The sequence below is a fragment of the Aspergillus terreus genome, genomic scaffold, assembly GCF_000149615.1.
Source record: "Aspergillus terreus NIH2624 scaffold_9 genomic scaffold, whole genome shotgun sequence".
In the NCBI taxonomy this organism is placed as follows: Eukaryota; Fungi; Ascomycota; class Eurotiomycetes; order Eurotiales; family Aspergillaceae; genus Aspergillus; species Aspergillus terreus.
In genome coordinates, this window is record NT_165932.1 from 674,132 (window position 1) to 698,689 (window position 24,558).

Consider the following 24,558-nt stretch of genomic DNA (forward strand, 5'->3'; position numbering starts at 1 on the left):
CTTAATGATAGTGGGCAATTTCTCTCGATAAACTGGAATGACCATGTTGGAATTAAATCTAGAAACTATGTCTGGACAGGATGCGACTCCTTCGTATCCAGGCAATATATATACCACGAAAACAAACCCTAAAGCGTATACTACAAGGCGAGAGAATTATGCTAGTTAAGGATCGACCTCTTTAGGGGTATCAAGCCTGAGCCTTTAATTAAACATCAAGTGAAGAAAACTAAACGTGTTGCCAAAGCGACAACCGTAAGAGTAACGAACCGGCTCACTAACGGACGATGGACAGACATTACACCTCCCGAATAGAGGCTGGCCGAGAACTGCCCTGCGAATCTTGTGTACTGGTTCGCCGTAGGCTCAGATTCCCAATGCGTTGCACTAGGTTGCTTCCAACCGCATCAACTGCCCCCTTTGGCGCAAGTAACGTTGGTCCCTGCGCAGCAGCTTCTTGCACCTTGAACAGCTTGACCACCGTTCCATTCCAAACCCCGACCGTACCCGGTGTCGCCCCTGAGGCGGATCCGACAACCATCTCACTAGAGAAGATAAATCCCCAGAGCAAGGACTCATACCAGCCCATCGAGAGAGCGGACCATTCGAACGAGTGCACTCGGGGTGCAGAGGGCTCAGAGATAATGTTATGTATTGCGGGATCTTCCGTGAAGGAGGGAAGGTTGGCAATCAACGTGCGCGCTTCAGGCGAAGACGCGCTTCGGAAGGCGGACTCAGGAACATGAGGTGTGATGGCAGAAATGATCGTGAGAATGGTGTGTAACGGTAGCTCCGGGAGCCATGATTCGAGCTGTATGCATGGTTAGTCAACTGCCGACGTGAGGAAGTTTGATTTAGTACTCACCCAGGCGACAGTTGGCGTGAAACCAGAAGGAGACGTCAAGAGCGCCGCCGACATGCTGCTTTGACTTGTCATACTATTTTGCCTGGAGAACGAAGGCTGTCCAGCAGGCATCTTGCCTCGTGCTTTCTCAGACATTCCACGTATCTGAAGGGGCACACTCTCATCAACCATAGATGACATAGAGGGCCTTCGAGAGCTCTGAACGGACTGAGATGCCTGTGAAGGTGCCTTTTGCTCCTCTTCTCTTTCATCCTCAGAATCGTCTCCCCCAATAGAGAAGGGACTATTCTCTTCTGGGATACGCCCCAATGGGGACCGGGCGCCGGAGGAAGCGTGAGGGTCTTCTTCAGACGGAGATAAGACAGGACTGGAGGCAAACTCCTGAGAGTTACCTTCGGCCTTTCGTCTTTCGTTTTGTCGCTCGATCTCTTGCTGCCCGCTCTCAAGAGTGAACTCCCGGACTGCTTCAAAGCGCTTGCGATACTTCAGGATCACGTACACAAGGAACGGATTTTCTGCCCGTTGTCAGCAAAACATATGGCCAATACCCAGGCGCCCTTGACGTACCTGTGAATCTATGTTCCAAGATGGAATTAATAGAGTCAAGCACCGCGGCAAGCAGTAGATGGTTGGACTCGTTAGCTAGCAGGAAACTAGGCGCCGACATTGAGGTAAAAAGCTGAAGGATCTTTGAACATGCAGCTGGTGAGAGGTGCTCGACATAAGCTGCTATGTTGTTCAAGATGGCAAGCAAGGCCGGATACACAGCAGTTAGTGTGCCCTTGCTCGATGTGATCAGAGTGTGGACGGACTAAAGATGGACGTCAGTTGTGTTGTAATTGCACCTTACCAGGGGACGTACCATAATCAGATAATCCGCGTAAGACCCCTTGAAACCGGGAATGCGTATACTCTGCGGCAGAGTATCTTGTGCTTCAAATTCCATGTTCAAGCTCTTTCCGAAATTGGGCTTCACGCTGATTGTCTGCAAAATGAAGATGCACATTCTAACCAGGCCGTGTTTGGATGGGTCGGACTTGTATTCAATGGCGTAGAAAATGCAAAGGATCACAAAATCATGTGAGCGGTTCGAATCGATGATGAATGACCGGAATCGTTTGTTGCATTGCAATGCTTCCCAGAAAAGAATGAGCATCTCCGGCGCCCATTTGACGGTTTTCTGACTCCCGGGAAGGTATGTATTTGTCGCTTGCATCTGATAGTAGGAGCGTTAGAAAAGGTCATTATGGAACTCAAAAGAAGAAAGACGGCATACCGGCTGATTCAGGATCCTCGTCATGCCATCAACTAAGAATTGAAAGTCTTGCGGCCGATGTAGTCGACCGAAGTAGTGGCGGTAGTAGTTCTTCGGTGGGCTTCCTCGACCATCTTCTGGGACCGGGTATAGGAGGAGCACTAGTAAAAACTGCAAGCAATAGATGACCAAGATCTGCTTGGGATCCTTCCATACAACGTGATCGTATGGTACCCTCCAAGAAGCGGGATTGTATTTCACAGCCTATGAAGACGGTTAGCATCAGTTCCGATGACTGAGACCAATTCTCAAACGTACAGTGTTTAACAAAGAGCACAGCAACGTTAACACAGCTTGCTTGTCGGGGCATGTCGCAATGTAAGTGATGGCCTTGACGCCTTGCACGGGCAGCAGACCTGGTGACCGTCAGCTGAGTCCGACCAATCCATAGGCTGCAGCACTTACTCGATGGCATATACATCGCCTTTCCTGTCAGAGTCAACAGCAGCCGAAGTACCTCACAACGGTTGTTCTCCAGCTCCTTATTCGAGCCCATGGACGTGTTGCAGCCAACACCACTCTGCCATATTGAGTAGGAGACTTTGCTCTTTGCGGTCGGGAGTTTCGGAATGGTAAAGTCCGTGAAAAAGAGAAGGTCAAGCAGGGTGTCGATCAACTCCTCCGCTAACGGCTTCACATCCTCGTAGTCGCTGGCTCGGGGTGAGGCTCGGTCGCGACCTTCCGCCTGCGCCTCGTCGAACAACACCTCCGTAGCCACTTGGGCTTCTCTTGTCTTTCGTTTCCGACGAGCCCAAAAGAACTTCTCCTCCCATTCCTCCAGGTGTTCGGCTTCGTATATGAAGGGAAGGACACGGGTGAGAATGCGTATGCAGTTCAGCGCGTCCCGATCGGGGGCCAATTCGGGGTCGGGAAAGGACGGATGATTTTTCAGGACGGTCAAGCGTGATGTTATCGAGAGTAACAAGGTCTCAAAGTTTGATAACGCATGGTCGCGCGTGCGCCGTATATCCGCGGGGGTGAACAAGCTGAACACATCTTCTGTCGTCTCCGGGAGCTCCCAGAACTAACCCAACAGCGTCAGTCAAGGTTCTTCAGTTGTACGATAGAAAGAGAAACGGGGCGACTGACTCTCGCCCAGTAAGGGTCATCTGCAGGAATGTCCTTCTCCTCTGAGAGACGGAAGATTCCTTGCTTGAACACCAACTTTGACTCGGAAGCTCCCATAGTGAAGCCACGGACTGTTCACGGGACTACCGGCCTCATAAAGTGAGCTGACCCTTCAAGCACAGAGCCTGCGAGATGATCTCGTCCTCTTCCAAAAGAGTACTGAAGTGCCCAGCTAGAAAGGGATGCAGTGGTGAGGGAGGACTTGTGGTGATGTTGGCGTTCTGTGGTTGTTGAACGATAGCGGGAACTAGGCCCGCGGAGAGTTGGGGGAGAGAACCAAGATCCAGATCCCGGGGACTTGGCGGGACACAAAGAAATTAGCCCACCTGGACTAGTACGGACTAGAAACTAGGAAACTGAAAGAAATCTAGAATCATCCTGAATTGAAAAACTGGCTAAAATCACAAGTAGAAAAATAACAAAACACCCTAAAAATCATCTCCCACTACCAATGCAACCGAACACCATGAATATGGAGAAAAGAAGGGGCAAAATTCTTAAAGACTAGCATTGCTCGCCGAAAGCCGTCGACTCCGCTCATACAACCACTTGTTGCTTAGGCCGAGGCTCACACGCTTGCCTCCCATAGGAGATGGAGTGGCAGGCCCGATACTTGACTCTCGAAAGGGCGAGCTCCGATCGAACAGCGATGACGACCCGAAGCTGGGTCTCCGACCACTATCTCTTCCTCCGTTGGCAATCGCTTTGTGAAATAACGGGCTACTCGACGGGGAAAAGGACCCGCCGGACGATAACCGGTGCCCGGAAGCGCTGGCGCTTCTGGACAGAGGGGAGCCGGTTTTGCTAGCAGGGCTCGCCGTGCGGGAGGCAGACAACCGATACTTCGGTGGGGTAATGTATGTCGTTCCCGGTGTGACCGGAGGGGTAACAGAGGGATCCAGCCCAAGAAGCGAACGTTGTGTAGGCGTCAGAGGGATATCGGAGAGATCGTCTTTCGGTCGGAAGAGGGGATACAATGCGATGACGATGTTCATGACGAAAATGAGTTGTAGAATGAGCAGCGTCACGTCGGGGTAGGTCGCAACCTTGCTGCTCTTTTGGAGACGAAGTGAACTGTTCAGACGATAGGTCCCTGTTAGACAGATCCCCGCATGTCTCCTTTGGGATTCTCTTCCGCGACACTCACTATGATTTGAAGGAGTTTCCAAACACCCAAGTAGCAAACAGGGCGCCCCCATTCCACACCAATTTCTTGATGTTGCGGTCGCCGAATGTTCCAGCATTCTGTCGCCGGACAATCTCATCCATCTGAGGATGACGCCACTTCCCAGGTGTCCGAGATTCATCGGGCTGGGGGGCGGGCGCAGAGGCCGATTTAGGGGTCGAGGGAAGAGACTGAGCCATTGAGACAACGACAATGACAACGATGATCTCGGGACAACAACACAGAAGGAAAAAGAAACAATCGGACGAATAGCACTTCAAAAGGTTAGAAAATGGCCGAGTCGCATACCCACCGGACAGGGTTTGGGAAGAGACAGACTTACCTCGCTTGACAAAGAACTTCGTGGGACTTACCTTGGAGAGATTGAGAAGCTGGATGAAAGAAGTATTACAAACTCCCAGACAAAACCATGTCCGGAGGGAGAGGGGACGACACGCTCTGAACGAGCGGAAGAGGAAGTTGAGTTGATTGTTTTGGTGACCGAGGCGCCAACGAGGGTGATCACAGCAACCACAAGTGACCGCGGTTGTCAGCGCTTGTTTTGGCGCGAAGTTTTCCGCTAAGGCGGAAGCTCTCCCAATGACCTTGCCCCCACATAGCCGAACTGCCCCCCTCACGTCACTCGAGCTGGTCGATTGTTGTCGCCTGTGCCTTCGCAGCAGCCTACACTGAACTATCCGATTATCTTTCCGATCGGGGTTTGGTCATCACAGACCGATCTTATTTCTTTTCCATCGACGATCAGTTTCTTTCTTCTTTCCGGGTACATGACGACGAGATAGCGGAACCCTTCATCAGAGACCGGGTATACTAGCCATGGCTTCCGAATCGTCAGTACTGGCTCAGATCGACCGCGTAATCGGCGATGTTTTGGCCGACTGGAATACCTATACCACCCTGATCGCGGGCGCCCTCGTTGCATTTGTCATTGTCTCCTTCATTACGTCCAAAGACCCCGATATCCATCCCTTCTTACTGGCTCGCCAGTCCACTGCCTTCCCCGTCCGTCAGCCGGGCGAAACTTCCGCATATCGGAGTCTGGAGACTCCCCACGGTTTCCCGCTTCGCTCGGGATTGAATGTCAAGGATGCTGGTGCTCCGAAATGGACTAGTGGTCGGAGAGGTGACCTGCGTGATATCTGGAGAGCTGCGATGCGTGGACCCCTCGGAGAAGACGGACAACCATCTGGGCCACCAGGCAAGATCTATACGGTCCTTGGTAGGAAGGCTATAGAGCATTCCTTGGATCAGGTCACCCAGGAGATCAACGTCCTCGGACACCATCTGCAAGCTGCCAAGGCCAAGACCGTTGCTGTCTGCCTGACGGACTCGGTCGAACACTTGGCATCTGTCTTCGGTATGCCTATAGACTAGCGTGCTCCCTTTTGTAGGACTGCTGCTAATCAACATGGTGTAGCCGGCGCTTTCTACGGCTTCCGCATCATCATCATCCCCCATAACCTCGAACCGAAGGTGTTGTCGTCGTTATTGCATGATGCCCAAGCCGACGTCCTCATCGCCGAGGCTGGTGCCCTGGATCTGTCTTTTGTGGCTAAGAACAATGAGCAACTCTCTGAAGTTATCTGGGTGGCCAAACTCGGCAGTCGGCACATGGACTGGAATGACGTACCTCAGGATGTTCAGGGGCGTTTGAGTGTGACCGTGTGGCACGAGCTCATCGATGAAAAGAAGGACCTGGCAGGTCTGGATGTGCCTAGTTGGGATCCGACTTCGAGCACTCCATCGGTAAGCACCGTGTGGCTGTCTGCAACAGGCAAGGGTGAATTGGTAGAGTACCAACCGGAGGTATGTGTCCTTCCCTGGATTTGTGATCTAAGCTAACAATCAGAGTAGAATCTAGTTTCGGGTATTGCTGGCTTGATGTATTCACTTCCCCGGAATCAACGATTCAGTCCCAAGGATTTGGTCCTCTCGATCGACTCCCTCTCTCGGTCCTACCCACTTTGTCAGATCATGGCCGCGCTCTACTCAAATGCGTCTGTTGCTCTCAATTCTGTTGCGGGAGAAGGTGTGGATTTCGCACTGGCCACCGTTGGAGTTTCTCCCACTGTGATCATCTCCTCTTCTAGCACCATGACCAACTACCATGACAAATTCATGGCACCCCATTCCGGTTTGCTCCCCGCCCTTGCTCGCTGGGTTCACGCCCGGACGCTGGACGCTGGGCGCATGCCTTCTCATGGCATTTGGAGTCAAATTGCGAGCATTGGCCCGACCGCAGAACTGTCCCTCGATAATCTCCGCCTCCTGTGCATCTCACACCGCGCTGATGCTAACCGGGAAGCCTGTTTGACCTATGATCAGTTAACAGACCTAAGAATCTTCACGGGCGCTCGAGCGGTCTACGCCTTGACGGGTCCTGGAGTCGCCGGTGCTATTACCCAGACCAATGTCTTCGACTACCGCCGCAGCAAGGGTCAGAGCCACTTTGGCGCTCCTTTGAGCAGCGTTGAGATCGTCTTGACGGATGTCTCCGAGGCTAATGATCTGGAAGGCCAGGTATGTGAACAAGTCCCCTTGCCTTTCCCTGATCCGTTCTAATGGATAATCTGTAGATCACGGTGTCCGGCCCTTCTGTTATCTCAGGCAAGACAACCATTCCCGTACGGGCCCGCATCAATGACGATAGCACACTTGCATTGTGCTAGTTCCTCTGTTGGTAAAACACTTCCGAGCGTCGTTAGCGTTTGTTTCGGTATAGTTTGTGTATGTGTCTTTATCTTGGGATGGGATATCTGCAAATCAAATGGCGCTCACGCTACGGTTGCTTGATTGGACGTCTCAGCTGATCTCATTTTGAATGCGGTGGTGGGAAGACGATAGTGTTCATTCCTCAAAACGCAGATAACATACAGCTTCAGAAAATTCTAAATGGTAATATACAATTCATAGACAAGAGGGGTCGACCAGTCAACAGTCTAACCCTGATGGAAAAGCTGGCTTTGCTCCAAGCCCAGCGTTGGGTTTTGCTGCGCCCGTTCTGGCGCGGCCTTCTTCTGGTTTGCGATCAACATGCCCAGCTCGTTTACACGGGTCTTCAAGCCCGGGGCAATAGACTTGTCATTGGAGATTCCATTGACTTGCAGGGCCAGCTTCATGCCGTTGTAGATGGGCACGTTCTCCTGCAGCATGCGGTCGATGCTGACCCAGTCCTTGGCCTCGCGATCAAATGTGCCCAGCTCCCAGCTGCCGAGGAGGCGCCGAGCAAAGAGGCTAACATCACCCGTCTCATCCTTTCCTTCACATACATTGAGGGCCCGCGCAGCACTGAGCTCGAGCAACGTGCCGATGACGAATGGCTTCCGCTTGGGGTCTTGTTCCATATTATGTTCGACGTGCTCAGGCGTCTCCATCAGCGTGACAGCCTGCTTTCCCAGGCTCAGCGCCTTGGAGACGGCCGGGTCCTGGAAATCGCCCCGTTGTGCCTTGCGGTGGAGTTCAAAGAAATAACGCTGCACGACATCAACGTCGTTGAAGCGCAGACCCGTCCGCTCGACCTGCTTCGCGCACTCGAGCACCACGCCCAGAGCGTCGGACTGACCCGCCCGGCGGATCAGCCACTGCCACCGGTCCGACTTGAGGATGCGATGCGACATGCGCAGCCCCGAAAGGAAGGGGATGAGGTTCTGCCAGTCTTTCGTCGTCTTCATCAGGGCGATCAAGTCCACGGCTTCTTTCTTCGTCGGTCTCGATTGGGGGTCCATGGGCCGCAGGAGGAACGGCTCATCCTCGCCAATGGTCACGCTGACGGGCTCTTCGTCCAGTCGGTCGGCGTATTTCTGTCGGAACATCAGCTTCCGCTGCGGCGTGCCCAGCCCAAACGGTATAAAGAGCTCTTCGCGGAAGCGGTTGAGGGCCTGGTCCAGTTCGGGGGAGGACGTGAGGGAGAAACTAGGGATTGCTGGAGGGCGTCAGTTAGTCGAATAGGTGACAATGGGGGTGTAGGGCATTATGGACGCACCATTCTTCGAGTAGCTGCGCTTCTGTGTGAGAGAACCGATGGATTGGCGGAGAGTACAGGAACTCTGGCCGCGGAAGAGCCTGCCGACGGCGTTTTGCGCCATCCTCACGGTGTGGGAGAGTCGAGGGCGGAGGTGAAGACGGAAGAGAATGGATCCAACAGGAGAGAGGATGCGTAATTTAGTGAATTGCCCAGATCTCGCCCAAACAGACCAGCGTACGGAATATCGTCGGGGTTGACGAGGCGCGAAAGCAGAAAAGTTCCCGATGCTGGACGCCCGTCCTAATCGGGTAAGTAGAGGCTTGGCGGAAATTCTGCCGGTCCGAATCTCTCTCCGCCGATGATTTCTCCAAGTTTGTCAATACCCTTTCAACCCTCAATCGTCGCGAGTCCACGCCCTCCCTTTCCTTTCCGCCCGTCATGGCGACCTTCTCCCCGATAATGCGGCAGCTGGGCTGCTTCAGGTCGCTGATTAAACCCCAGCCCTGGCTGCAATCTCGGTCCATCTCGACCGCATACACTCCGAAGCCAGAGCCCGCGCCTCTTCCGACCAGACTGCCGCAATCGTTCCTGTCACAAATACCGTCTCGCCTGCAGCCGAATAATGGTACGTTGGATGTTGTCGATCGTGTCCTGCTTGGGATGGTACAAGAGTCTGACTCGTCATGGTACAGGACGCAAGAAGCTCAAGGTCTACCCTCCGCCGCCGACGGTCCGTTCTACGTGCAAAGACCCCGTGGGAGCAGTGACGGAAGCTCAGTTAGCGACTCTCGACCCCACCGGTGAACGTAAGGCGTTGTTCGACTACCGACGAAACCCCCGCAGTGTCAAGGTTGGCGACATCTTGCGCGTGACGTTCAAGAACGGAGATCCTTTCTCCGGCGTATGTCTGAGCATCCGCCTGCGCGGAATTGATACGGCGTTCTTGATGCGGAATGAACTCACCCGAGTGGGTGTCGAGATGTGGGTGAAGGTGTTCAGCCCGAACGTGGAGAGCGTGGAGATCGTGCAGAGGACGGAGAAGCGGAAGAGAAGAGCAAGATTGTATTACATGCGGTGCGTGAACCCTCATATCTGGCGTCTTTCCCCTATCCACTTCTTGTCGCATCCGCGGATGGAACTGACTTCGCTTCGCTACTCTTTAGGAAGCCCAAGCATGACATGGGCAGCGTGGAGAACATCGTATCCAACTACCTCCGGCAGAAGTCTGCTCTCACTGGCCAGAGAAGACCTGGACAGAAACGGTAATCCGGAATTGGTGCAAAGGCATTTGGTATTCATCTTTGGCGAATGTATTATTATCATCCTATGTATATGGAATTTGACGTCTATGTGTTTCAATGTATCCCCAATAGAAACCGACAGGGCTTATACTATTTCCCTCTGTGTTCATATTCCCATTCTTCCTCTCTGTCATCGTTGTTCTTCTGAAGGACACTGATTTGATATCTAAGGTCTAAGCCCCAACGCATGGCCAAGAATGCAAGCCAGGCCCAGTCTCCGAACCGAACCTCGCTTCGCACCCTGGTCTGCCATGTTTAATCTACGCCGCTAGCCACCATCGACCTGGGCAGTCAACATGACGCGTTGGCTATTGACCTTTTGTCCGATCCACGAGTGATCGCTTGCGCCCTTCAGGCCCAAAGAGAGAAGCGGGGCGGTGCGAAGCGATGGTGTCTGGGCGCCAATCCCTCTGCTCTTAGTCAACCTCGGACAGCCTAAAAATCCTGCTGCAATGGGGCAGTGATTGGTCGCTTGTTGATTACCTGTCACGCTAAAGGAATCGATCTCTTGGGGGATAATGCACCAGCGTAGGAGCCGGGCTATTTATGTGTTTTATGGCCCTTCCAGAAAACACGATGCCTTCCGCTGTATCGCTGTACCAACACGTTGGGGACACACTGAGTCTGACCTGATGCCTTGTCGCACAGCAGATTAACCCAGCTACTTTGTCTGTTATGGTTCTTATGGAATAAGTGCGATTCCTGCTATATCGCGGGCCAGGGTCAACATACAGCCAAAAGATGACGGTGCTTTTCCTAAGACAGGTCTGGACGTTAACCGTTAAGAACCTCCTTGTGGTTCTGGTTCGTCCATTCCTTACTACATTTCTAAGAGCTCTTCTTCTACCAGTGGTATTTATTGCATTCATGTGAGTTTACTCCAGTCTTGAGATTTGCTTCGGATGATGTCTAATGCAAGCACAGTTCCTATGCGCGGAATCTGTTTATCGAACCCGCCGTATATGGCATCGGTGATCCGAATCCACTGCGACCGTTGTCAGAGTCGCTGGGCCTCATGGATTCCACAAGGGAAAAGGTTGTTTTTGTCCATAATGGGCTGACCGGTGGTCCTATCGAACAAGTGATCAATCAAGTCGCGGACCCCGTCAGAGAGAGCCAGAAACAAGCCCACATCGTGTCGTCGGAGAGTGAACTCCGAGAGATATGTCGCTCGACTCTTCTCGGAGTATCGACATGTGTAGCCGGTGCTGTCTTCCACTCGTCGCCTACAGAAGGGCCGCACGGAGTATGGAACTATTCGATTCGGACCGATCTGGCTTTGGCGTCGGGGGTGAATGTCGATAAGGATGACAACACGCAGGAGGTTTATCTCCTTCCATTCCAACATTCAATCGACTGGGCCATTGCACAAACCAACACATCTCTGGATGATAGTCGTCTTCCCAGTGAGGTATACTTGTCGAACCTTGAGAATACCGTATCCCATTAACGTGATGTAGATCTTGGAGTACCCGTTTACATCTCTCACCCGGAAAGGGCGACAGGATCAAATTAGGACGCGATACATGGGAGCCATCATCGACATTATCGCCGTTGCCATTTTCATTGGAATAGTGGGAGTAACCTATCACTTGACCGGTCTGATTGCGATGGAACGTGAGTTGGGTATGAGCCAGCTCATCGACTGTATGATGCCGAATAACTCTCAGTGGCAGTCCCAAGCTGCTCGTTTCATTTCTGCGCACCTGGCTTTGGACATGGTCTACGGGATAGGGTGGATTGTATCTGGCGCGATCCTGAAATATGGAGTATACAGCAAGACCTCTGCCGGAATTACGGTTGTCTATCACATCCTGGCTGGCCTCGCGCTGTCATCCTTCTCTATCTTTGGGGCCTCCTTTTTCAGGAAGGCCCAGTTGAGTGGTATTTCGGTGGTGATCGCCTGTTTGCTCCTGGGTGTCATCGCACAGATGGCGCCCGCATCGTCCAATGGCTCCGTCGCTATTCTTGGACTCTTGTTCCCGTCGATGAATTATGTTTACTTTTCCATCTTCCTTGCACGGTGGGAGAGACAAAACCTAGCGGCGAACTTAACACAGGCCGCACCCAACAACCCATGGAGCCTTCCGGGGATTGTCTTGTGGATCTTGCTCATTGTTCAAATCATCGCATATCCTATCCTGGCTGCAATTGTGGAGCGTGTCCTCTATGGTACGACATCAAAGAGCCGCCAAACCTCAACTTCCGACTCTTCTACGGCTCTTAGCCTGAAAGAGTTTACCAAGTTATACCAGCCCGGTTGGTTTTACAGAAATGTAGCCTCGCGGCTTGGAAGCAATAGACGCACCGTTCTCGCAGTGGACAAACTCTCCATGGATGTTACGAAAGGCCAGATCATGGTTCTTCTTGGTGCGAATGGATCGGGAAAGTCTACGACTTTGGAGGCTATCGCCGGGTTGACGAAAATCTCATCAGGAGAGATTGATATCAGCTATGGAGAAGGCGGTGGGAAGTTTGGCCTCTGCCCTCAAAAGAACGTCCTCTGGCCTACACTCACAGTCAAGGAACACGTGAAGATCTTCAATAGACTCAAATCCACGGGCAAAGCGGATACTCAAGAGGATATCATGAAACTGATTGATGACTGTGATTTGGGCACGAAGGTCAACGCGCTTTCCAGAACACTTTCCGGAGGACAGAAACGCAAAGTTCAACTGGCAATGATGTTTACAGGTGGATCATCGGTGTGCTGTGTGGACGAAGTCTCATCCGGCCTTGACCCAATATCACGCAGGAAGATATGGGACATTCTTCTGGCCGAGCGAGGATCCAGGACTATTCTTCTCACGACCCATTTCTTGGATGAGGCTGACCTCCTTGCCGACCATATTGCTATCCTCTCAAAAGGTGTTCTCAAGGCGCAGGGCTCAAGTGTCGAATTGAAACACCGACTAGGCTCCGGATACAGGATTCATGTTCTCAATGTCCCAGGAAGCGAGACAAAGTTTAGCTCCCAGTTTGACGATGTACCGCACGAGGTGCATTTTGATGGGACAGTGTTTACTGTTCAGGATTCCTCTGAAGCTGCTCGATTTGTCGCCAACCTCGAACGAGAAGGAATATCAGAGTATCGTGTCAGTGGACCGACAATTGAGGATGTCTTTCTCAAGGTGGCCGAAGAAGTGGAACTCAACGCGTCTCAGGAGAGCGCAGAGGACGATCAAACCAATATGCACCCGAAAGGAGCTGGTGATTGGGACGGAAAAGGAGACAGCGGTTCACTACAACTTCTAACAGGTGAACGGATTGGGTTCGCGCTCCAGGCGTGGTATCTGTTCCGCAAGAGGCTGACCATCCTGCGGCGCAATCCTCTTCCATACGTCGCTGCGCTCATTATTCCTGTCATTGCTGCTGGCCTAGTCACCCTGTTCCTACGTGATATGACGAAAGCTGGTTGTTCTGATGAGAGCACATCGCGGACACCAAGGTCTAATTCTCTGGGTGCTCTGGATGATCTTCAAATCGTGCTTGGTCCATCAGATTTGCTGCCACCTTCTGCACTCGAGAGTTTTGCAAACTCCTTACTCGGCCAGAGTGCTTCCAACGAAGGAGTGTCTATTGATGTTCGAGCTCTGTTCCACACGGTGGACAGCCTGGGCCAGTTCGAACAGTACATACAAAACAACTTCGCCAATGTGACACCCGGTGGCTTCTATATTGGGGACTCGTCTTCTCCCACTACATTAGCCTGGTTAGGCGACAATGGCGATTTCCCACTCGCAGCCATCATACAGAATGCGCTCAATCGTGTTCTGACTGGGATGCCGATCAACACGCAATTCCAGTACTTTGACATCCCAATCCAACCCGATGCGGGCAAGTCTCTCCAGCTGATCGTGTACTTTGGGTTGGCCATGTCAATCTACCCTGCGATGTTTGCTCTATACCCAACGGTTGAACGGCTCCGAAACGTGCGGGCCTTGCATTTCAGCAACGGTGTACGGGGCACATCGTTGTGGTTGGCGTATCTAGCATTCGATTTTTGTATCGTTCTGGCTTCCAGTGTCCTCGCCATTGTCATATTCCGAGCTGTGTCCGACATATGGTACCATTCTGGGTATCTCTTTGTGGTATTTTTTACATATGGGCTCTGCGCGACATTAGTCTCCTACCTCGTCTCCTTGTTTTCCAAGTCCCAGCTCGCGGCATTTGCGTTCGCAGCTGGCGGGCAATGCGTCTTGTTCCTCATCTACTTCATTGCATATATGTGCGTATTGACCTACGCTCCCACGGACAAAATCGATTCTTATGTCAACATCGCACATTTTACTATCGGTATCATCGCGCCGTCGGGAAACCTTCTCCGCGCCATGTTTACTTCCCTGAATGTGTTTTCTATTCTATGTCGCGGCAGAGAGGTTGCCTCATATCCCGGCGAGATCACCCTCTACGGAGGGCCCATCTTGTATCTCATTATCCAATCCTTTGTTCTCTTCGGACTACTTCTCTGGTTTGACAGCGGCCCTGTCCTGGCTTTCCTGCGCTTGAGGTCTAAAGCAACCGACGTGGAGGAGAAATATCCCGTTGACAAAGACATAGCGACGGAAGTCGCCCGCGCCACTAATTCCGAGGACGGCCTCCGCGCCATTCACCTCACCAAGACGTTCAAGAAATTCACCGCAGTGGAAGACGTCACCTTTGGTGTCGGCAAGAGCGAGGTGTTCGCTCTCTTGGGTCCCAACGGCGCAGGCAAAACAACCACCATTTCTCTTATCCGCGGCGACATACGACCCTCCAGAAATGGAGGCGACATCTTTGTTGACGACATATCGGTACTGAGAAACCGTGCGTCAGCGCGGTCTCGGCTCGGCGTCTGTCCACAGTTCGACGCCATGGACCAGATGACCGTCCTCGAACACCTCACCTTCTACGCTTGGATCCGGGGTGTTCCTGACGTGCCTCACAACGTCAACGAAGTCATGCGCGCCGTGGGCCTCATCCCCTTCAAGCACCGCATGGCCACCAAGCTCTCCGGCGGCAACAAACGCAAGCTCTCCCTCGGCATCGCGTTAATGGGCAACCCTACCGTGCTCCTGCTCGACGAGCCTTCCTCCGGCATGGACGCCGCCTCCAAGCGAGTCATGTGGAGGACGCTGGCGGCTGTCGCATCCTCACGGTCTATCGTCCTCACGACCCATTCCATGGAGGAAGCCGACGCCCTCGCCCACCGCGCTGGTATCATGGCCAAGCGGATGCTGGCGCTCGGCACGACGGACTTCCTCCGCTCCAAGTACGGAAACATGTACCATGTTCATCTGGTCCATGCGCAGGCGCCACACACAAGCGATGCAGACATGGAACGTATCCGCCACTGGGTTGCAGAGAGCTTCCCCAGCGCTGTCATTGAGCAGAAGACGTATCACGGACAGCTGCGATTCAGCGTCCCGGCAGGGGTTTCGCCTGCAGGCGACGACTCGTCGTCGATTACGGAGGACGAGATCAAGATGCAGTCCGCTGTTGAGTACACGGGGGGTTTGCCTCGTAGCGGTGGTAGTGGAAGCGTCAGCAAGCTGTTCTCGAAACTGGAGCAGAGCAAGCATGCGTTGGGTGTGCAGTATTATTCTGTCAGTCAGACGACGCTGGATCAGGTGTTCCTCACGATTGTTGGACAGCATAATATCAAGGAGGAGAACTCGGGGTAGGTGGATTCTTACTGGGTCATTATCCCTTGCATTTGTTTCTTCAACCGCCCTGTGTTATACGTATAATAGTTTACCGTGGAGCCTAGAATCTTATAATCTTCCGTTCAAGAATAATTGATATAACATGATGGCTATGTATTACTAGGTAGTCAGCCTGGGTGTTGCTGGTTGTTCCTCTTGCTTTCTCGTTGTTGAGTAGATTGTTTGTGGTAACCAGCTCGTTCAACAGTAATATTGAAGTAATCACTAGGTTTATAGAACCGTATAAGATGCCACCATAACGTTTTGAAGCACTCAGCACAGTGACCCAAGGTGCTGGCCGCTAATAAATATACCGAAAACTGCCGACAATTAGCACCAAAACAAACAAGTGGTAATATACTAGTGAAAACGTACTTCAGATTCTCCCTGTCTGTCAAATCCATGAAAGCAGTCGCCCCCAGATCTCTGCCCTCGAGACCCCCCTCCATCTGCGACTGGATGCGGTCTCGCTTCTTGTTCTCCCACCGGAGCAACAAGCCTAGAACACTGATGAGAACGGCCTCGATCAAGTGCGAGACGATCATGGACCAGATTCCAAGACTATAAGTCGGTCTGTACTTCGTTAGACATGCTCCGCGGATTGGTACGCTGTCACACTCACTTCTGATCGTCTTTGTAGAAGAACGGGCCGGCGATGTTCCCGGTACAATATCCCAGGAAGAGGACTGCGTTGGTAACGACCTTCTTGGTGTGACCTACACAAGTTCATCAGAAGTCTACTTGCAGACTCAGAAAGGAGTGCAACATACCAGCCGTATTGGCAACCTGCATACTCAGGATCAAAACAAAGGCGGCGTTATAAGGTCCAGTAAGATAGTAGCAGATCAACCGGCCGACCTTCTGGTCCAGCGGGACGAAGCGCAAGCCAAACGCCCCGGCAATATTAGGAAGGAGGAAGATCAAAATGAAGACGCAGCGTCTGTTCTCGAATCGATCATTCAGGTATACGCAAATCAGGATCGAGATGGCAATCAAGACCCCGTAGGGAACCTGCATGAGGGTAGTCACCAGCGTCGAGAATCCGAAGCCCTTGATGATGATGGTTCCGAAGTTCGAGATACCACCGTTGGGAATATTGCAAACCATGCCCAGGACGAAGAAAAAGTAGAGCTTGTAGTCGCAAAACGCCTCGAGTATCTGCGCCGGCTTCAGATGCTTGTTCTCGACGCCGGTCTGGTTCTCCCGCAGACGCTCGACGGCGATCCGCCGCTCTCTCTTCGTCAAGCCGGGGGCTGTGACGGGTGAGTCGGGGAGGAAGATGAACATGACGATACCCCAGGTCGAACAGAGGGCGCCGCTGCAGACATGTTAATACAGCAGCAGGCCATTTCAAAGACAACGACGGCTTACATGACGATGAACTCGTACTTCCACGACGGAAGGGCGCCCCGGATATGGCCGATGCCGTATCCCAGCAATCCGCCCAGGGCGATGCCAAACCCGTTCGCCGTGTACCACAGGCCCATGCGCACCGGCTGTTCGCGCCGGGTATACCACATACTCGTGATGAGCATGAATGCCGGGTCGGCGCAAGCTTCTGCGGCGCCTCCCAGCGCGCGGAGGACCGCTAACGTAGTGAAGTTGTGGCAGGCTGCTTGGATCATGAGGAAGACGCCCCTACTCGGTCAGTACGCGGTCAGCAGCGCAGGAGGTCCACATGGGGTACATACCACATGAAGATGTTTATCCCGAGATATTTTCCTGCAGTTGATCAGATATACTCTTGTACATAGCATCAAACGGGCCATACCAATTGGAAACCGTTGCAGCATAAAGTTGGTCGGAAAAGCCCACGCCTGCGACCTGTCAATACTTTCCCACAACACAAATTATCTCCGCATACATACAAGAAACCCAAAGTAAAAGATACTACTCAGCCAGCTATACTGCGTCCCATGGAGCTCGAGGTCCTCGACGATGCCAAAAATCGCCGCATAGCTCAGCGTCGTCTGCAGCAATTAGACAAGCCCATGGCCCTCGACCAGAACGAGCACGGCACCTTATCAATATAAAAGAACGCATAGCAAACCGCAAGGTACGGCAGGATCATAAAGTCGATTTTCCACAGAACGCGCCTCGCTTCGGCAGGGTCCACGGGCTCATGGAGCTCGTCGGGGTCATCGAAGAGCGCCATGGCGGTGTCGCCGTCCTTGGACTTGGCCGCCTTCCATGACGGGTCGACGGTGCGATTCTCACTGTGCGAGGCCGTCGGCGTTTCCGTGACCTCGTCGTCCTTGGAGCCGGCAAAGGCTCCCAATCGCGAGCCAAGACCCATGATGGCTGGTGTGCGTTGAATCGGTAGAAAAGAAGCCGCTGTAGATTCGCGTGAATCGCCAGGCTCGACCAGGACAGTCTTTATATAAACACGCAGAGGGGATTACTAGTACGAATCAGGCGATACACACGGCTCAACAATGCGTAGGACAATGTTCAGAGCGCACTTCTCATCAATTACCCTCGTGAACTCCACTGACCCCACGCGGAAAGCCTGGAGGATCGGACGGTTGGTCCACCAACCCCCGGACTCTGGGGTCATGGACTGGAGGAACTGCGGAGAAAAGACGTCGCGGCGTGGGGGCACAAGCATATCCTAACGGGCTGCGGTCAAGGCTTGTGTCGGACTTGCACCGGCGGTTGGCGGCGAATAGGCCATCACGCCTGGTCTGATCGAGCCTTAGCTAGGTTGCACAAGGAAGTTATTGGCCAGCATGGACGATGCATCGGGAGAAGACCGAGTAGTATTGACTTGGGGGTGTCTTCTGCTTGCCTCGGGTGTTGAAAGGATGTAAGGGATGCGGGGAAGAGAGGAGTAGCCAGGGATCTTTACGATCTGCAGCGTGGAGAGACAAGAGGAAATAGCCTATGTGGCCTAGGGCATACAAGGCAATAGCCCGGCAGAGCTTGCATACATCGTCTCATTCATTCAACTGAGGAAATTACAACACTCCATCGCCATATCTATATCCCCTACTTTTGATATCCTCACCTCCGTCATTAGCCCCATACTCGTCGAAAGCATCAAAGCAACCTACCAACAGCAGGTTATTGGTAGTCATAAAGCCGTCTAGCGGCGATTGAAGATCAGGTAGCGGGCCTGTAAACTCATGATTAGCAACCAGCTGCCAACATCAGCTCGAACACGATTGAACTTACCGCCAGGAAGATGATGATCAGGTTCGACCCGATAAAGGCACAGTAGATGCCCAGATCCCGCCAACGTGTATCGAAGGTCATCCCGTACGTGCGATAAAACTGGTCGCCGACTTTATACGCACAAAACTCGCACGCCTGCGAGGCAGTGTCGACCAGATATCCGGCTCCCCCTTTGTCAAAGTACGACTGCATGTACTCGCCACAGGTCTGGTTGGCCGGGGCGTCGAAACGATTGAGCTCGCCCGAGCGACACACTACGGGGCGCTCATGCAACTCGGTCGTGACCATACCGCTGACAATGCGCGTGAACGGATCCAGCTGGTATAGCCATGCGCGCCAGAACCCGGGGATCTGCGGCTTGGGGACCATCACGCCGCAGAAGAGCGAGAACAGAATCGTGATGGGCGGGTTCATCTGCGACGCGATGTAACTGTCCGGGGAGAGGGCCTGGATCATCTGTCCCAGCGTCACGGCGAAGACTTCGGTGATCAGAACCATGAAGAACTGGTACCCCGCTCGAGAGGTGGCAGCCTGGAACCCGGGGATATAATACAGCGGGAGGAAGAAGATCACGGCACAGAGAATGCAGTACGGGATCTCCGCTAGGACCATGGACAACGCAAAGGCAAACTCCCTGTACGTCTTCGACGTGGACTCCCGGTAGAATACTCGTCGAGACATCTCATATCGCGGCTCCACCTGCTGGATAATGATGATCGGGATGACGGTGACGTTGAAGATGACGAACACCCGGTACTGCAACGAGGCGCGAGAATTATCCAACTGTAAAAATGCGAGACCCGTGATGAAGGCAATCGCAAAATGAGTAAAGCAGCGCGTGAACCCGTATCTCCGGGACCGCCAGAATACGATATTTGTCCGGTGGAAGACGGTCTTGATCTGGTGCCACAACGGGGTTGCGTATTCCTTCTGGCTGGCGTGTTGTGAGCTGGTCTCCTGCACCGCCTGTGCACGACTAGCCTTGAGCTCGACAATCTCCTTCTTGACTTTCTCGAGCTCGGGCGATGTCCTCCAGATCTCGCCCCAGTCACGTTCGCCGATCTGCCGGGTCTGTCCAGCGCCGATGGCGTCGAGCATCCATTCTGCTGGGTTGGCGTCGGGTGGGCAATCGGCACCATTACGCCGGAAGTAATCCAATAACACGCTAGAATCGGGCCCAATGTCTCCAAAGTAGACACATTCTCCACCACGCTGCAGGAGAAGCAGACGATCAAAGTTCTCGAACAGAGCGGAGTTCGGCTGGTGGATAGTACAGAGGATAGCTTGGCCGGCAGCGGCTAGCTTCCGTAGGAAGCGCACGATATTAAAGGCAGATTGGCTGTCAAGGCCGGAGGTCGGCTCGTCCAGGAACAGCAGAAGCTCCGGTTTCGCAGCCAGTTCGACCCCAATCGTAACCCGCTTGCGCTCCTCAACTGACAATCCCGTGGCATGATCACCAATGATGGCATCCGCGAGGTTCTCCAGCTCAAGAAGCGAGATAATCTCCTCCACGTAAGCATATTTCTCCTTCTGGGGCGTCTCATAGGGCTGGCGGAGGTCCGCGGAAAACCGCAGGGCTTCTCTGACGGTCTGCATCTCCTCATGCACATCCAGCTGCTCCGCATAGGATGTGCCACGCTGAAACGCCATACCGGGGGGTGCCCCGTCTACCAGGATGTCCCCAGTGATCACACCGATGTTCTTCCGCCGGGCAAGGACGTCCAACAGCGTCGTTTTACCTGCTCCAGACGCACCCATAAGCGCTGTCAGCTTTCCTGGCTGCACATACCCATAGACCGACTTCAGAAGTCGACGGGTACCCGACGGCACAGGGACATCGTAGCAAACGTCTTCCCAGGTGAGGACTGATCGCGACGAGATGTTAATCTCCGATCCTGCGTTCTCTTGTTTCTTTGAGCGCCGGGCCTCCAGCTTCTTCATAAGATCCTCGTTCAACATTTTCCGCTCCGCATTTTCCTTTTGATAGAAGGTGATGGTTTTGCCTCCGGCGTCAAAACGGACCACTTCGCCAAAGTAGACATTCATACCCAAGAACCCGACAATAAGAGCAACCATGATACCAAAGTTTCTCCAGAGGTCTCCAGTATAATAACTGAAGGTAGTGGCGAGGTAATTTGCTCCTGGGACAATCGCAGACCCGGGCTCTCCTCCCGCGAGCGTACATGCCTGATGGGCAATATCGCCATAGCCTGGACCATTGGGAACCAGAGATTCCTGAGTGCAGGTCAGCTGGAGATTTCGGAACTCATTGACCATCAAGCTAGAAAACCCGAGCCCGAAGGGATTGACATAAAAGATCCATCGCAACCACACCTGTCCGTCAGCCCATTGAACGAGGTATCCAGATGTCAAGACGAATAGGGTGATCAGCACCGCGACGAAGTTCATAGCGTGATCAAATCCAGGGCACAAGCAGCCCACGGTGCGGAAGAACACGGTCATGTCGACGTACCCCAGGAATAGGAACAGGACGTATATGAAGAAGGCGCCGGGATCCAACACCAAGCCACACATGAAATACACGATAGCGGCAAACACGACGATTCGTGTTATGGCGAACATGGCGTCAACCAACAACTGAGCAATAAACAGTGCGCTTGGGCGGTAGAAGCAAAACTGGCGGTGTTTATTCACAAGTGATCTCCCCATCATGGTTGATGCGAGCTCTGCGAATGCCTGGAACCCGTTGAACAGAACGCTGGTAAATAGGAGACCGCCACGAGTGAATGCTCCTGCGGATGTCTCGGGGGACTTCAGCCACACAGTCCCGAGAATAATGGCAACACCGGTAGATGTGATCCATGATACCGTCAAGGCGAACTTGTCCTGCCACTTGATCAGGAACTGGCGCTGCATCAGCGCCCTGACCTGCAGGTAGAATGGGACGGAGTAGACCGAGGATTTGGGGGTGAATTTGCGCTTCGCCTCTCGATTCGCGATTTCAAACTCGTCGTAGATATGCTTTTCATCTTGGATTTTGTCGCGGTACTCTTGCATTTCCCGCGTCAGTCTCTCGTTATAGACGGACTTTTCAAATGCCGCAACCAGCGCATCGGGAGTCGACGGGACATCGTCTGCGCTTCTGCCATCCTTAAACTCCCGCTCGAACGGGTCAGTACAGCCGGTAAGATAGTCGGGAGTAGTCTGTCGAGGTTTTTCTTTGAACCCCAGGCCCTCGAAGTAGGCCCGTGCCTCGGACGCTGGGCCAAAGAAGACTTGACGGCCTCCGTCAATGACGAGGACCTTGTCAAACTGCTTGTAGATGTTCTCTGAGGCCTGGTACAGCGACACGAAAGTCGTGGTTTTGTAGATATTGGTCATAATCCGCAGGGATTTGGCAAAATCCAGCGCCGTCGAGGCATCCAGTCCACGAGTACTGTTGTCCCACGCCAGCACTGTAGCAGATGTAATCATCATCTCAGCAATACTGACTCGGCGCTTTTCGCCGCCGGACACACCTCTAATGAACTGGTTTCCGACAACCGTATTGGCAGTGTGCTCAATATTGAACATCTTGAGCAGCAGATTGATCACGCGTTCTTTGAACTCAGCCTTGGAGACTCCCATGGGCCGTTTTCCCGGAGTCTTGGTGTCCAAGGCGAATCCCAGGGTCTGCTTGACGGTGAGGGTCGGCTGGTGGATATCGTCCTCTTGGTTGTAGACTGCCTCTCCGCGATACCGCTTCGCGAAGGTTTCCGCGTCAAACGGTCCGTACAGGACCTCCCCGTCCACACCGGTATAGCCGAAGCGTTGGTTGGTAATGGTTTTCAGGAACGTTGTGCAGCCAGAGCCAGGGCGGCCCAGCACAAGGACCATCTCACCGGGTCGGAGGACACCTCTGAATCCCTTCAGGATGTTCGTTTCCTTGCCTTGCTTCCCATATCCTATCCATTCCATAATCAAGCCGGGGACGTTGAGGAAGTCGATTATGGCATTGGGGAAGGTCTTGATGTAAGTCCGAACACCGCCCATACCACGGACGGTCAGCCCATCCCAATACACACCTACACTTTTGGTTAGGGGGAAGGTCCTCTACCACATATAGTCGAAAGACGTACCAATCTGCTTGTTCTTGATCCCTGCGTCCCTCTCTGCGGTTTGGTTACCACGGAGGGCCGTCTCGAGATCCCAGGGTTCTTCCGAATCGGTCGACGTCCCCGATTTTTCCACGTCCGCAGTCTTGGACGCGCGCGAGGCATGCTTCGATAGTCTATGCGCCTGCTGGGAGATGCTAGAAAACTGACGATTCAACTCGGAGAAATCGTGCTCGGCTTTTTCCACGTCCACACCAGACGGCTGGGATGTGACTCCCTGGGGATTCGAGTTTCTGATCCATTCTCGGCCCTGTTCATAGTTGTCAATGGTGAAGGAGGTGTCCGCATCGGAACTGGTAGGGGAATCGGGGGCGGGTAGCTTGTCGTCCATGGCCGCGGAATCTCTCCGGCTCGCCGCACGACCTGCGTCGTCTGTCCTTAGGTCGAAGCGAGCGAAATGAACCGCGAGATGCTGTTAAGGCTGTGCAGGCCAAACACAACCCGACTATGAGGGAAACACGGTCTTCTTCTTGTCAGGGTCGGGGGCAGCTAGGACATGGTCCAAACCAAAGACTGCAGGTAAGATCAAGTTTAGGGCTCGGCATGGTGAAGACGGGGTGAGCAAAAAACATTTAAGACTCGGCGATCGGGGAGGGGAACCGTTTCCCGGTTAGTCTAGAAGTCGAGTCATCCCTGATCGGGTCGCAAATTAGTGAGGGTTAATGAAACTATTTAGTCCAGGCCCAGATCTCAACGAATCTTTTGGAAGGCTCTTCAACAGCGAGCGACGACGATTGGCGGAGCGGTTCTTTATTGGCATGATACATCATAGATCTCAAGCGATAGAAACCCGCTTCACAGGAAGTATACGCAAGGAGCGAGGGCATACAGGCCCTACCGCGTCGGACACCCGATTTGGCTAAAAGACGAGCAAATAGGTCGAAGGACGCGGTGTGATTCGTTTGCCATGGCTCTTGTTCCTCGGGAGGTCGTTTCTTGGTGGTGTATGGGGCCCAGACAGCGAGACAAACTACTGCGGTTCGGTAGGACCCGCCAATCTGCGCGGCGTCGCTGGTCGAATCGCATCACGAGGAGGCGAGACGCCAAGGGCTGGAAGGATGGACGATGGCGACGTTTCAGCGGTAAAGGCCGACGGCTAGTCTCGTTGTGACTAACACGGGGGTGGAAAGGCTCAACAAAGACTCCTGTGCGGGTGAAATCCGCTGTCGCTTAGAAATCAAGAGTCTTGAATCATTTCAGGGGTTGCATAGTCGTCTTTGTGTCGTGAAAGTGCTCGACATAGGAGTAGTGGATGAGTTGCAGATAGGTTGTTGTGGACGAGATTCCCCACAATAGGATGAATCGTGATATGGGGTGTCCGCTAGGCCCGTAGACAAGGTACCTCCCTATATATACCTAGGTACAGAGGTACCTGTCTACACGACCATGTCCATATCTGATCTCGGTGGGCCATTCGATCGATCCCTACGCCCTTATCGTGATTCTTTCTGCCGGTCTCTCATGAGCTTCTCAAAGACATGAATACGACCTCCATGGTATTCTCTGCGGGATGATTCCGTTACTTCATCTGACCTGTCGCGCCTACTCTATGTCCTCCTACCCATTGGGCTGTCATGATGCCTTAACAGATGACTATTAATGCAGTCGGACAGGGATAGTGTTGAAGACTTCTGCACGACTCGCGAGATGACTCAAACGCAGTCACACGAGCCTGATTACGATGAAATCCCGCCGCCTTGAAATGTGTGAAACGTGTGTGCTTCCTGGAACCGTATACCAATCTGGTGCTGTGCTCAGTTCGCTTCGATGCGCTTTGAGTCACAAATAGCAAAAGCAACACACATGAAAGCGAACAGTCGTCTCTG

General features: G+C 53.1%; 7 protein-coding genes across 7 annotated transcripts; 3 read left to right on the forward strand and 4 right to left on the reverse strand.

Moving 5' to 3' along the window:
- Positions 1 to 298: 298 nt before the first annotated feature.
- ATEG_06498 (uncharacterized protein) lies at positions 299 to 4,673 on the reverse strand (the record flags this gene model as incomplete). The annotated part of the gene is made up of 9 exons (XM_001215676.1): positions 299 to 811; positions 866 to 1,380; positions 1,433 to 1,676; positions 1,728 to 2,081; positions 2,142 to 2,384; positions 2,439 to 2,536; positions 2,586 to 3,204; positions 3,881 to 4,382; positions 4,456 to 4,673. 9 exons carry the CDS (start codon positions 4,671 to 4,673, stop codon positions 299 to 301), a joined length of 3,306 nt encoding a protein of 1,101 aa, XP_001215676.1.
- Positions 4,674 to 5,310: 637 nt separating this feature from the next.
- On the forward strand, positions 5,311 to 7,163 carry ATEG_06499 (uncharacterized protein; the record flags this gene model as incomplete). Its single annotated transcript, XM_001215677.1, has 4 exons — positions 5,311 to 5,851; positions 5,912 to 6,300; positions 6,349 to 7,014; positions 7,071 to 7,163. 4 exons carry the CDS (start codon positions 5,311 to 5,313, stop codon positions 7,161 to 7,163), a joined length of 1,689 nt encoding a protein of 562 aa, XP_001215677.1.
- Positions 7,164 to 7,433: 270 nt separating this feature from the next.
- On the reverse strand, positions 7,434 to 8,579 carry ATEG_06500 (uncharacterized protein; the record flags this gene model as incomplete). The annotated part of the gene is made up of 2 exons (XM_001215678.1): positions 7,434 to 8,416; positions 8,477 to 8,579. The coding sequence occupies 2 exons, from the start codon at positions 8,577 to 8,579 to the stop codon at positions 7,434 to 7,436; spliced, it is 1,086 nt and encodes a 361-aa protein (XP_001215678.1).
- A 317-nt stretch (positions 8,580 to 8,896) lies between these two features.
- On the forward strand, positions 8,897 to 9,724 carry ATEG_06501 (mitochondrial 54S ribosomal protein bL19m; the record flags this gene model as incomplete). Its single annotated transcript, XM_001215679.1, has 3 exons — positions 8,897 to 9,083; positions 9,151 to 9,359; positions 9,458 to 9,724. 3 exons carry the CDS (start codon positions 8,897 to 8,899, stop codon positions 9,722 to 9,724), a joined length of 663 nt encoding a protein of 220 aa, XP_001215679.1.
- Positions 9,725 to 10,500: 776 nt separating this feature from the next.
- Positions 10,501 to 15,422, forward strand: ATEG_06502 (putative ABC transporter; the record flags this gene model as incomplete). The annotated part of the gene is made up of 4 exons (XM_001215680.1): positions 10,501 to 10,628; positions 10,684 to 11,170; positions 11,220 to 14,454; positions 14,575 to 15,422. The coding sequence occupies 4 exons, from the start codon at positions 10,501 to 10,503 to the stop codon at positions 15,420 to 15,422; spliced, it is 4,698 nt and encodes a 1,565-aa protein (XP_001215680.1).
- Positions 15,423 to 15,744: 322 nt separating this feature from the next.
- ATEG_06503 (putative MFS allantoate transporter) lies at positions 15,745 to 17,739 on the reverse strand (the record flags this gene model as incomplete). Its single annotated transcript, XM_001215681.1, has 9 exons — positions 15,745 to 15,763; positions 15,819 to 16,004; positions 16,066 to 16,159; positions 16,214 to 16,761; positions 16,815 to 17,081; positions 17,135 to 17,165; positions 17,215 to 17,260; positions 17,312 to 17,413; positions 17,464 to 17,739. The coding sequence occupies 9 exons, from the start codon at positions 17,737 to 17,739 to the stop codon at positions 15,745 to 15,747; spliced, it is 1,569 nt and encodes a 522-aa protein (XP_001215681.1).
- Positions 17,740 to 18,528: 789 nt separating this feature from the next.
- ATEG_06504 (putative ABC transporter) lies at positions 18,529 to 23,063 on the reverse strand (the record flags this gene model as incomplete). Its single annotated transcript, XM_001215682.1, has 3 exons — positions 18,529 to 18,558; positions 18,618 to 22,642; positions 22,697 to 23,063. The coding sequence occupies 3 exons, from the start codon at positions 23,061 to 23,063 to the stop codon at positions 18,529 to 18,531; spliced, it is 4,422 nt and encodes a 1,473-aa protein (XP_001215682.1).
- Between the last annotated feature and the right edge of the window lie 1,495 nt (positions 23,064 to 24,558).